The sequence below is a fragment of the Micromys minutus genome, assembly GCF_963924665.1.
Source record: "Micromys minutus genome assembly, chromosome: 24".
Taxonomy (NCBI): Eukaryota; Metazoa; Chordata; class Mammalia; order Rodentia; family Muridae; genus Micromys; species Micromys minutus.
The window spans coordinates 39,636,963-39,649,735 of NC_137959.1; the positions used below are offsets into that span (position 1 = coordinate 39,636,963).

Here is a 12,773-nt window from a genome sequence, read left to right on the forward strand (position 1 = left end):
TCGACGCTTGCCCAACCCCGGCCCCCTCCCCAGAGGCCGCCCCTCCCGTCGGGCCGCGCCCGCCTCCACCAAGTCCCCGCCCGGAGCCCGGCCCATCCCGGACTCCGCCCGCCCCGGGGAGGCCGAAGCCGCTGTTGCCGCCATTGACGTCAGAGGGCGGGCACATGACCCCGCGGGGACCAATCGCGCGCGCCAGCCTCCCGCAATCTCCCCGGCAGCCGGCGCGGCCCCCGCCCGCAGCACACACTCGCGGACGGACGCGGACACACGCACCGCACAGCGCGCCCGCGCGAGGCCGAGACACGCCCGCGCCCGCCGTCCCCGGCGCCGCCCCCGCCCCCGGAGGACCCGATCCTCTCTGCGCCCCGCGATCGCCCGCCGCCCTCGCCGCAGTCGCCAACCCGTTCGCGCCGGCATGCGCCCCAGCAGCTAGAAGGAAGCAGCCCAGGAAGCGCCCCGCGCGCACCCGCCCGCCCCCGCGCGCTCCCGTTCGTCCCCGCGGGGCGCCCCCAGCCCACGCCCCCCCACCTTCCCGGCGGTGGGGGGGTGCGGGCCCTCCGCGGGGGCCCCGCCGGCCCGGCCCCACGCCAGCCGCGATCGCGCGCGCGGCCCCCGCCCCGGCGCGGCCATGGATGTGACGAGCAGCTCGGGCGGCGGCGACCCCCGGCAGATCGAGGAGACCAAGCCGCTGCTAGGGAGCGACGTGTCGGGCCCCGAGGGCACCAAGGTGATGGGCGCCGTGCCTTGCCGCCGGGCCCTGCTGCTTTGCAACGGGATGAGGTACAAGCTGCTGCAGGAGGGCGACATTCAAGTCTGTGTCATCCGGCACCCTCGGACCTTTCTCAGCAAGATCCTCACCTCCAAATTCCTGAGGCGTTGGGAGCCGCACCACCTAACGCTAGCTGACAACAGCTTGGCATCCGCCACGGTGAGTGGCCCTGCGTGGCCGTGGGGCTCCCCAAGCTGGGGTCCCCAGGGACCGAGGCGCCCTGCTGGTTGTCCCCGAACGCGCGGCCCCCTAGTCCCGGCCTGCGCCCGGAGCTGGGCTGGAACATCTAGACTTGATCCTCCAAGGCAGGCTATGGGAGCCCTTCTTCGTATCCTGGACACTTAGCCCACCCGGGCTGAGTGCTTGGGGACTTTTGCCTAAGCGCCTGCGTTTCCGATGGCTAGGACCCTGGTGAACCCTAGACTGGGCCCTGAGATTAGTGGTGTGTTGTTCCTTTTCTGAACTCGTTGCCCATCTGGATCTGAGCTACAGGAGAAAACAAAACGCAGCCCTCCCCTCCATAAAAACCGTAAACCCCCAGCGCCAACAATTTCCAGAAAGCAACTCCTGCGCTTGCTTTAGCCTGCCTTTATTCTTTTTTTTTTTTTTTTTCCTGCCGGGCCTGGCAAGGCAAAACCGGGTGTCTGCCCTTTCTAAAAATCTTCTTCGCACGTTAGGAGGTTGGAGGGGGAGGGGTTCGAGGTCTTGGACCCGCTCAGACCCTGGGCTAGTCAAGTTCTCTGGGTAGAAGAAGCTGGGCTGCCCAGCCTGCCCTTGCGTTGTCTGTGGAGCGTGTGTAAGCATGTTTTGTGGCTGCGTCCTGTTTTGTTACAGTTTTTTTTTTTTTTTTTTTTTTCTGTGTGGCCAGGGCCAGGTCAGCTGGAGGAGATGGAGAAAGGAGGATCTTACTAGTTGCTTTCGGAAATCGAATCTGCAAATGGTGGCCTTCTTCCTCCTGGGGACAGACAGCTGTGGTGGGGTCGAAGAGGGGGAGTGGGGGCGGTGGGCAGGGCCTAAACAGGATGCTTTGTGTTTTCCAACAAGGGCAGTTTCAAATACAGGCTCTGGCTGGGCCTTAGCCTGGCGCTTGGGGAACATATCTTTGTTGGGGGCCCCCTTCTTGTCTAGGACGTGCCGTACCCCCATGGCAGGCTCCGAGGTGTTTACTAAACATCATGAGAGAGGGCAGAATGCACCGCCGAGCTCACACCTGTGCCAAGAAAGCCCAGCCAGGAAACAGGCTGTTGCTTACATGCATGCCACAAATGTGTAGCGTGTGTGTAGACATTGCTCGGCATCCGTGTTCCCTTGATGGTGTGTCACAGACTGTGACACATGCTCCTAGGAATGGGGAGGGGGGGAAGTTAGCCTAGACACCCTACTCCTTGTGTCTACCCTATCCCTTTGTGGTACAAGAGGGCATTTATTCTAAATTTTGGCTCTGATGTACTCAAAGCACCTCTTTTCTTCTAGGCTGTGGGCATGTTGGTGCAGTAACTGCAGACTTTGTCCCCAGGAGGATTGAGGGTTGCCGGGAGGCGGCCCGGTCTTCTCCTAGACTGGTGTGTGTTCTTAAACCTGCCTTGAGTCATAGGCCTCGGCCTTGATCTCCATTTGATTGGCCAGCACTGAGGGTTTCAGGTCTCAGAGGTGCCTGGGAACCTTCCCCGGGCTCTGGAGACCCCAAGTTTGGCTTTAGCATTAGTACCTGGCTGAGTTGGGGGTGGGGATGTCTTTTTAGGCTCTGTTCTTTTTCATGCCATCCCTCAAAATGCCAAGGAGTTGTCAGCAAAGGACAGTATTGTGAGGGACAGTGACCGTTACAGGAAGGACAGGGCATTCCCCGGTCCTCCGGAGCACAATCACTGTGTGGCTACCTCAGGCTAGAGACCCCCTACTTTCCCTGGCTGCCCAAGAGGTCTGTCTGTTAGGAGAAAGCAGAAAGGAATCAGACCCGGGTATCTCCAGCAGGTAGGACCCCCCCTGCCCACCCATGCCGGCATAGGTGTGTGGGATACCACCAAGGAATACCTGAGTCCTGTGTGTGGCCTCGGGTTTATCTGAGATGCAAGTCTGGTCTTGGTGGAGTCTTGTTGTGTGTTAGAAAATAGGAAAAGAGGAACTGGAAACTTGGCCCAGGCTAGTGTAACCCTGCCCTACCCTTTCCTCACCTGGCATGAGGGAATTCTGACAATGTAGCTCTTTGCTTTGTGGGGGTGTCAGTGGGGGCTTCCAGTGGAGGCCTCTAGTGGAGGTGTGTGGCTCCCCCAAAACCTCCCCCCAGGAGGGGGGGGCCTGTGTGAATGGAGGTGTGGCCACCAGGGCCTGGATCAGTGGCCTCCAGGCCAGAGGTGGGGTTGGGGTTTGCTGCTAGAGATCCTGTCCCATGTTTGCTTTGTGTCCACTCTCTGGAAAGTGGAGGAGCCTCCTTGGGGTTCCCTTAGGCCTGGGCATTATGTAACCTGTCTGCATTTTATAGTGCGGCCCAACCACTGTATTGAGAAATGTTTGCTCAAATGAAACAAAGGTGAATTCGAATGTAGTTCATTCCCCAAAACCCATTTGTAGTCCCCGGCCCAGCCTTGAGTAGCCCATGTAGAAGTGTGTCTCACAGAGGGGTGAGGTGTACGTTGTCCCTAAGAAGCTCGGTTTAGAGTTGTCTGGGGGTTATCCAGTTAATTGTGTGGACCTCAGGAACAGGACTCAGAGGCACTGGTCAGGATTTCAGTCTGTCAACAAACAATCCACTCCTTTGCCCAAACCATCCACCGAGTCAGATGTCTACACTTGAATCGTTAGGAATAGAGAGGCTTCCTGGACCCCAGGTGCCCTGTGCTGGGGTGTAAGCCAAGTTTCTGGGGTCTCTCAGTCCCTTCTGGCATGGCTTACCAGCTGGTGACACACTTAGTGCGGAGGTCTCTTGGTTCCCTGGGGCAGAGAACTAAAAGGGAGTCTGGTGTCACCAGACCTGACACCCCTCTCCTGACCTGGCTGTAAACTTTGCCCTTCCATGGGGTCAGGTCAGAACTTGCCCTGTGCTGTCTACTGGTCCGGTTACTGATTAAGCCTTTGCAGAAGCAAGGCCAGCTTTGATGAACTTAGGAGACTTTGGATCCTTTGGAGCCACAGTGCTTGTCAACAGAGGAGGAGGTCTCCGACATGTGTAGGAGGGTCTCAGACATGTGTAGGAGGGTCTCCGACATGTGTAGTAGGGTTGCTCCTGAGGCTGCCTCTGTTGCTTCTTTCTCCTTTACATGAACTTGCCCAGGGCCTTCTGGGCTCAGCAGCTCCCTACCTTGTTACAATGAACCCATTTTTTTTTTTTTTTTGTAGAAGTGTCCTCATTGGAGAGGATAGGCATCCATCTTGCTGTTGGCTGCTTGGCTAAATTTGATCACCTGCTAGACATGTTTGTCTTTTGTCTCTAGTCTTTGTTTCCACTGCACCAAAGAGGTTAAAAAAAAAAAAAGAAAGAAAGAAAGAAAGAAAGAAAGAAAGAAAGAAAGAATGGCAAGCACCCCTATCTTTCATTCATCTCACCCGTTAAAAACAAACCAGAACAAAACAACCAAACTGAACGGTTTCAGAACAGTGGGACCGAACTGCACAGTTCCCCGAATAGGGATTGGGACACGAGGGACAGCAGGCGTCTTTATTCTCAGCCTTGTTCCTCCAGGGCTGCCGCTCACATTCTCTGCGCTGCTGCTCGACTCCAACATCTCTGGGAATCTGGCTGTTCGTGTCTGTGGCTCTTTTCCCTCCGGGGTGTCTGAGCATCCATCCTGTGAACTTGGAATTTGTTTCAGCAGACGGGCTTCTGAGACCTACTGTGTGGTCCTTTTCTAGTTAAGTGTCTAGGTGTCACCTCCAGGTGCTGGGGTTTTTTTTTCTCCCCCTTGAGAATGAAACCCTTCAGTCCCCAGGGCTCCCATCTCTGTACACACAGATGCTGGAATGAATATGAGCTAATGTTTCTTTTTTTTTTTTGCCACGTAGGTCCCTCCTCTGTCTGCCCATTCTTTCCTCCTTTTATGATCCTGCCACTCAGTAAGCACTTTTTTTTTTTTTAATGGTCACGAGTAGATATTGGAGCACATCAGATTTGTTTCCTAGGTAGTTGTGTGTTCAGAAATGGGGGCTGGGATGGAGAGGACGGGCATGAGCATATGGCGTTCTCTGTGGCCAGGCGGCATGGCCTGCCTTCCACAGGCTGTAGGAAGTCAGTACATTTTAAGGGGAGCTGCTCAGGCTGGCCACCGATGCCCTTCCTGGTAGAAGGTGTTTTGCTGGGTGCTCCCCTACAGGGTGACAGCGGAGCCTTGTGTTTTTGGGAGCCCGGGTGGCTCTTGTGTGGTCCCGTTCGCTCACTTGCTAGAGGGGAGGGACTTTCTGGGCATTTTTGTGGGCAGCACAGGAGCTGAATTATTCTAAAGGCAAAGTGCCCCCAGGTACTCACCACTGGTCACTTTTCCCCTCACCTCTCTCCAAGGGGACCAGCCTGGCATTTCCTTGGAATGGACATTTGAGATGGTCTAGTCACACCCATGATTAAAGGATTAACCGAGCAGGGCAGCATAGCCTCGCAGTGCCCCCCCCGCCCCCCACCGTGGGGCAGAGGGCTGGAGCCTGAGGCCGCAACTTCCTGGCTGTGTCCACGTGCCGGGTGACAGTTCGCCTCATTTATTATGGTGATCGTCCAGATGTCGACACCGGTTCTGGTAGTGGGGCAGCCAGCACACAGTCAGGAACAGTTTTTGTGACGAGAGCCCCCCCCCCATTGAGCTCGGTAGAAACGGAAGGATTATGGGCAGCCAAGCCGGCTCAGCACTTAAGTTGCCGCCCCGACTACCACCTGATTACGATCCCTGGGACCACAAACGAACTTGTCTCCTACTCCCCTGCACCAAAAACCCATTTTTTTAAAAAAGTAAATATATGTGTGTGTGTGTGTGTGTAATTGAATTAGCATGCACGTTACCAAATGCATCCAAACTGCAGGGAAAGGCTGCAGCTTTACCTCATGCTTCAACAGTCCTCCTCAGTAGTCCGTCTTCCAAGGCCAGCCCTGTTGTGTGTTTTCTTGGGTTTCCTTGCAGGGCACTCTGGACATGAGCACACATGCTAGACCCTGCATTTGGAGTTCGCTTTAGATCCACCCGCGTGTCCTCTTCCCGCTGCTGTGTGATTTTCCCTGTCTTGAAGTGTATGGTACTAATGTCGTGGGCAGACCAGTTCCCCTCCCTCGCCATTGGGCATTTAGCTTCCTTTCAGTTGTTGGCAACTCCCCATTTTTATCAGCGGAATTTGTATCTGTTTTAACAGTTTAAATGTTTGCGTACTTTCTTGGGGGTGGGGGCATGCTTCAGTCTGGCAGAATGTCACCAGGAAGTGAGTTCCCACGGGGTCTGTCTGCCAGCCCTGCCACCAGGAGCTGAGGGAAGGAAGATACTGCTTGCATCTTTGTTCTGAGGATCAGGGTCTGGGCTGCTCAAACCTAGAGCCTCATTTTCTTCTTCCTTCCTGTTTTCCTCAGGATGAAAGCCAGGTGGCTCAGTCTTGTAAGAGAGAAAGGGAGGTGGGGGTGTGGATAGAATTTATCTTCCTTTCTCCTCTCTCTGGTGAACCAGGTAGCTGGTGTATTTGGTCTAGGGCTGGGCATACCTTTGAAAAGGACACTTCACTCCCTCCGGGGGATCCCTAACTAGAGGTGCTGAGGTGGGTGTCAGAGGTGCCTGCTCTCTCTCTCTCTCTCTCTCTCTCTCTCTCTCTCTCTCTCTCTCTCTCTCTCTCTCTCTCTCGTGCAAGCCTCATTCCCTGCAGTTTGGATGCATTTGGTAACGTGCATGCTAATTCAATCACACACACACACACACACACACACACACACACACACACACACACACACACGTATCTCCAGACTGAGGCGGGTGGCAGCAAAGGTTTCTAGGGTTGAAGTCGTTCCTGTCTTAAGGATCCACCTCCTCACCTCTGCCATGTGTAAGATCCGCTGTGCCTGGTGAGAGAGCTAGGAGATGAAACTGTGTGAACACAGACTTGACATCAGACAGGTGACCTGGAATCCTGCCTCTGCAGCTTCCCAGATGACTGCCTTATCTGTAGAGGGAGGATTGTGAGGACTTCCTTTCAGACTTGATGTTGGGGTTAAGGGAGGCAAGGTATTCATTCAACAGATAAATGCCACTGTTCTGAGTACTTGGGAGACAGCAAACAGCAGGCTACTAAGACCAGTAAGCTGTGGGCTTAAGGGAGTCTGTATGTCAGAGAAGGTGTGGCATCGCTGTCAGGGGAGGGCTTTTCAGGCTGAGGGACTGAGCAAATGCAAAAGGCCCCTGAGGCCAGAGGGAATTTGATAAAAGCTCAGTGTTCACTTTTCTCCTGGGGCCTGTTGTTTGTTTGTTTGTTTTTTCAAAACAGAGTTTCTCTGTGTGTATCCCTGTCTGTCCTGGAACTCACTCTGTAGACCAGGCTGGCCTCGAACAGAGATCTGCCTGCCTTTGCCCTCCTAGTGCTGGGATTAAAGGCACGTGCACCATGCCCAACTATTGGTTTTTGTTTTTTGTCTTTTTACATCTTGTAATCTTAGCACTCAAGAGGGTGAGACAGGAGGTTTGACACCAGTTTTGGGGTTAACCTGGGTTCCACAGTAAGACCCCGTCTCCTCACTCTACTCCTACCTCCACCCCCCAATTTCTTCTTTTTTTCAGCAAGCATCTTGAATATTCTTGGGTATATGTTGTTGCTTGCCCCAGGAAGTTTCAGTCTAGTTTTTCTCTTTGAGAGTCTGTCTCTGCATCTTCCCAATAAAGACTCAAGAACAGCTTTGTAGTATTTGTGTTGAAAGGGTCTTAAAATGACCCAGCCAGGCAGAATGCTTTTTTTTTTTTTAAAGATGCATTTTATGTATATGAGCACACTGTCACCAGAAGAGGGCATTCTATCCCATAACAGATGGTTGTGAGTCACCATGTAGCTGCTGGGAATTGAACCCGGCGCCTCTGGAAGAGCAGTGAGTGAGTGCTCTTAACCCCTGAGCCATCTCTCCAGCCCTCTGGCAGAATAATGCTTCAGCAGAGTTGGTGAATAACCAGCTTCCAAAGACCCCAGGTTCTAGAATCCTCTGATTCACCACTAGATTGCAGGTGGGGAGGGGCTGATGCGGCCCAAAGACCCTTGCAATAATTTAACTGGGGGTGCCCCATACAGTTGCCTCCTCTCCTGGCCTTGGTTCCTGTTGTTTTCCAGTTGTTATCAGCAGTGAGAAGAAGGCTGTGGAACTAGGCAGGTGAGTCGGCTCCTCCAGTCTGCTGGTGGGTGGGACTGTAGGAATCAGGCTGGGAAGCAGGTGCTCGCTGGGGCTGGGCTCTCGCTGGTCCAGCTCAGGAGAGGTCACCCGTGGGGAACAAACACCTGGACTTCTGTTGGTTTTCTTGGGTGTTCTGAGTCTGCCCTGGACTCTTGAGAGGTCAAGAGTAGTTGAAGATAGCAGTCCTGGATTCTCTGTTTCTCTCTCTAGCTTCCTGGCTAGGCCAAATGAATGAACTTGTTTGTTCCAGGCCCAGCTGGAGGATGTGTCAGCCAGTGCTCACTGGCTGTGTAACAAACAGCCTCCCCTCCCACCCAGAGGCCTGATGGCTTCAGGCGGTGTTTGTTTTTTCTTTGCTCATCATGGTTCCAGAGGGCTCTCTGTTGGGCACTGACTGTCCCATTTATCTCTGAGGTACCTTGTTATGAAAAAGATAAAGGGGGGGTATGTTCTATCTATAGAGATGTGGGGGAAGGGGGATGCCTCTAGTGGGCCCAGGTTGGGCATCCCTTCCCCCTGAGGGACCAGCCGCGTGATGGTATAGAACAGAATAGAGTTTATTGGGGCTTGGGGAGGGGAGTTAAGAGGGTAGTAGGGGCAGAGAGAAGCTGGCCATGAGAATGTGGAGAGAGAGCAGGGAGGGGGAGGGGGAGAGGGACTGGAAAGCAAGAGCAAGAACCAGAACAGGGGAATGAGGAGAAATCAAGTAGCCCCTTTTATAGTGCCAGGTAACTGTGGGGTGGAGTTTATGCTAACTTACATGGCCTCCTTTGTACTTGGTTCCAACTTGGGCCTCCTCTAGGTCCTCTGTGGGGATGGTGGGGCAAGAGGCAAGGCCTATACCTCAGCCCAGGAGAGCCTGGGCAATGTGAGCTAGAGGTGGAGTATGCCTGTGGTCTCAGCACTTGGGAGTCTTCGGCAGGAGGATCACTCGTTTGAGGCCAGCCTAGGCTACACAGGAAGTTCTAGGTTAGCCCGAGCTACGGAGAGATGTAACTCAGGAGGCGAGCCCTGGAGGAGCTGTGGCTCGCCCCTCTTGGCGTGCAGCATTGGCCTTGAGATCCCGAAGGCACTGACGGCACAGCCACTTCAGAGTGGAAGGAGGCTGCTGGCAGGCCCGGGATTTGCTCCTCTTTGGTAAGGAACAATGGAGGGGAAGAAGCCTGCTCAGGGTTGGGGACAGTTGTCATTTCCCTAGTGTGTGTAGGCACCGTGCTCCCCTGGTCTTCAGAGTGATTGCGTAGAGGCGTGAGTACTCGAGACACTCGCTTGAGAGTGGGGTTCTCCAGGGAGGATGCTTGCAAGGAGGAGGTACCCCAGGTATGATGCTGGCGGGGAGTACAAGAGAAGTCCATCTTGTCTCCAGAAGGGCTGCGTTTGCCATGAGCAGAGTGCATGGTCTCCGGTGTGTGTGTGTCTTCTTGCTATTTGGGGGATAGCGTGGCTGTCCTGCAAGTAGGTGGCTTTAGGGAAACCCTTCATTTAGTTGATCAAATCTTTCCTGCTTTAAAACGTTTGTTTGTTTATTTATTCATTCTTTAGATGGGGTTTCTCTGTACTACCCCTGTCTGCCCTGGAACTCACTCCGTAGACCAGGCTGATCTCAGAGACCCGCTTTCCTCTGCCTCCTGAGTGCCAGGATTAAAGGCGTGCACCATTATTGCCAGACTCTAAAATTTATTAATAATGGTTATTGTGTCTGCTTGTGCATGTGTGTATGTGAGTGGGTGCATGTGCCATGGCATGTGTGGGGTCAGAGGACAACTTTTTTTTTTTTCGGGATGGTTTGCTCCTTTATCTTGTTTTGGAGGCAGGGTTTGCACACTCAGCGTGGCTGGCCTGGAGGCAGGGTCTGCACACTCAGGCTGCACCTGCAGGTTTCCAGCTGGTTCTCCTGGGATCACAGATATACACTGCCGGCCTCGTCCAGCTTTCCTTATGTTGGTTCTGGGGACCAAAGTCGGGTTGTTAGGCTCTTGAGCTCCACCCATCTACACACCCATGGTTTTCCTCAAGGACCCTTTGTGCTGGGATTAGAAATGGTAGAGAAAGGATGGCGGGTTATGGGTACAAGCAGACAGAAGGACAGGAGAGCCAAGGCAAAGGTTAGAGGGGCAGTGGTACATTTTAGGAGGCTGTGTGGTTGTGGGTACCACTGTCCCTACTGTAAGTACAAGTGTGAGAGACAGATGGACGGATGCAATGCAGTCTGGGCTAAGTCCACCAGGGCAGGTAGTCCGTGTGTGTGTGTGTGTGTGTGTGTGTGTGTGTGTGTGTGTGTTAGAGCAGGGGAACCCTGATGGCCGCTTTACGGGGTATGCAGGGTTTCACCAAAGAGAGATTGAAGACCCCAGGCATGTTTGAGTCATCAGGGTCAGGAAGTTAGTCACAGCAGCGACAGGGCAGAAGCCACTCAACATGGCCAGTCCTTAATGACTCTCACAGTTCTGTCCACTACAATTGCTCTCTCCATTTTACAGATCGGGGAGACTGAGGCAGCACTTCCCAGCTGACTTCCTTTCTATGGATGGGTGAACGGATGAATTGTGGGTGTGTGGATGGATGAATGAATGAATGAGCGAATGAATGAGTGAAGCCGCTCACTCCCTAGCTGGGAGTCCTCTCTTGAAAGAGAGTGGATGCACACACTGAGGAATGTGTTTGCACTTCTAGCTCTCCACAGCCTTGCAGACCTCGGGCCTCTATGGCCCTACAGGAAGCAGTTCTGGAGATCCTAGTCTTTTGCCTAAAGTGGACTTGAAGAGTCCCCCTCACGGTGTGAGGCACCATGTGTAGCTCCTTTCCTGTCCTTTGAGGCCTGCAAGAAGGGGAGGCCCAGGCCAGCCCTATTGGGTTGTATCCAAAGCCAGAGGATGGACCGGCGTTTTGCAAGTTTCTGAGGGTGTCTCTGCATTGGGTCTGCAGTGGAGGAAGTTCCAGGGGTGGTTGGAGGTGGGGGGCAGGGCTGCCTGTTACAAAGGGGAACAAGGACTTGTTTTGCTCAGTCTGGTTCTTGGTTCATCAGAATTCACCAGTCTGCCATAGAGGCTCTCATTAGGGTTGGGCAAACGGTAATTGGCTGCTGGGTTGGGGGTTCCAGAAAGCCAGGCAGATCCCAGAGTCCGAGAGCTCACCAGGATGTTAGTGACCGAGGTGTGGATACTTGCTCTAGCTACACCATGTCTCTCGGTTCTGTATGAGCATTTCGCTTTGCATCAGCCCCGAAGTGAGTGCTTCAGGCATTGTACTCATAGAGTGAGTACCTCAGGCACTGTGCTCACAGAGTGAGTACCTCAGGCACTGTGCTCACAGAGTGAGTGTCTCTTGAGAGATTAAGGTTATAATGGGCAACATGGCTTCAGAACCAGTGGCCTCCAGTTGCTTCCGTGACTCCATAGGAGTGTGACAGCAAGGGCTGAGTCACCGGCAAGGGACTGATAACAGCGGCCTCATGTACATCAGCTCCAAGTCTTTTGCTTAAAGGAGCTCGTGAGGTGGCGCCCATTTTACAGGCGAATGTTTCATGAGCGTCACAGTCCACTGGTAAGCAGGGCGGAGCAGCGGTTCTCACCCTGTGGGTCTGGGTCTCTTTGGGACTGCCTGTCAGATAGCCTGCATATCAGGTATTTCCATTATGATTCATAACAGTAGCAAAATTACAGTTATGAAGTAGCGACAAAGTAGTTTTGTGGTTGGGGGGGTTCACAGCATGAGGAGCTGTATGAAAAGGCCAGAGCATCTGGATGGCGGAGAACCGCCGCTCTATAGGTTAAGAACAAATGGCAGGGGGACTCCTGGGCATCATGCTGCCAAAAGGACTGTGTGGGTAGAACAGGAGGCTTTGCCTGGGTGGAGAGGTGTTGCAGTAAATATTAAAAAATAAAATCGGTTTATGTCTTTTCCGGCCCTGAGGTCTCACTCCTCAGGCCCGACCCTGATACGGAGCCGCGCGCACCTCTGGAGCCTGTTCTGAGCCGCCACAGCCCAACTCGTCTGCGCAACTCCCTTCCCTTGGCGGTTTATTACCGCCTGTTCTCTGCCTCTGTCCCGGGGTATTTCTGTACCCCCAAATCCCACACAAACACAACTCTACAGCCCAGTAGCTTTTCATACAGGTTTATACTCTCAATCCACAAACCCGCTACACAACAATATTACATGAAATAGACAAAGTTACAAACTGCCCTTTATATAAGATGCTAGACCTATAAAATCCTTAATGTTCACAGCTATTTAACGCCAATTAATATCACCTGGGTCCAGCTGGTCCTTGGGAAACTCCACGTTGCCACAAATTTCTTCACCCTCCATCCTCTGACCTCCTCAGAGCTCTCAGCCTTCTCTACTTCCCTTGCCCCTCCCAGTGTCACCGGCTTTCCTCTGTTTTACCAATTAAAATGGGAAGGTTCAGTTGGAGTCTCTTGACTAGCCAGCCCTTCTTGGGGAAGTTGAATTAACATTAGAATACAAACAGCTTCAGGGCAATCTACAGAGAGGGAGGGGGGACCTCAGAGACTGCATCTGTCACCCAGATCTTTCTGCAAACCCATCTCAGTAGAGTCATGGAGGAGGCTTGCGTCTTCACTGTCTCTTGTTGCTCTTGGGACAGCTACTCTGCCTCCTAGAGCCTCAGTTTACCACCCGAATTGGCCAGTTGCCCCATCCCACCTGACCCTGACA

At 53.6% G+C, this 12,773-nt stretch overlaps 1 protein-coding gene across 1 annotated transcript in view; it reads left to right on the forward strand.

Moving 5' to 3' along the window:
- Positions 1–223: 223 nt before the first annotated feature.
- The window catches only part of CMIP (c-Maf inducing protein), a 195,718-nt gene continuing 183,168 nt past the window's right edge, over positions 224–12,773 (forward strand). The window contains exon 1 of the mRNA XM_080936738.1: positions 224–928. Within this exon, the coding sequence (XP_080792864.1) occupies positions 629–928 (300 nt within the window). The 5' untranslated portion in view covers positions 224–628. The remainder of the gene's footprint in view (positions 929–12,773) is intronic.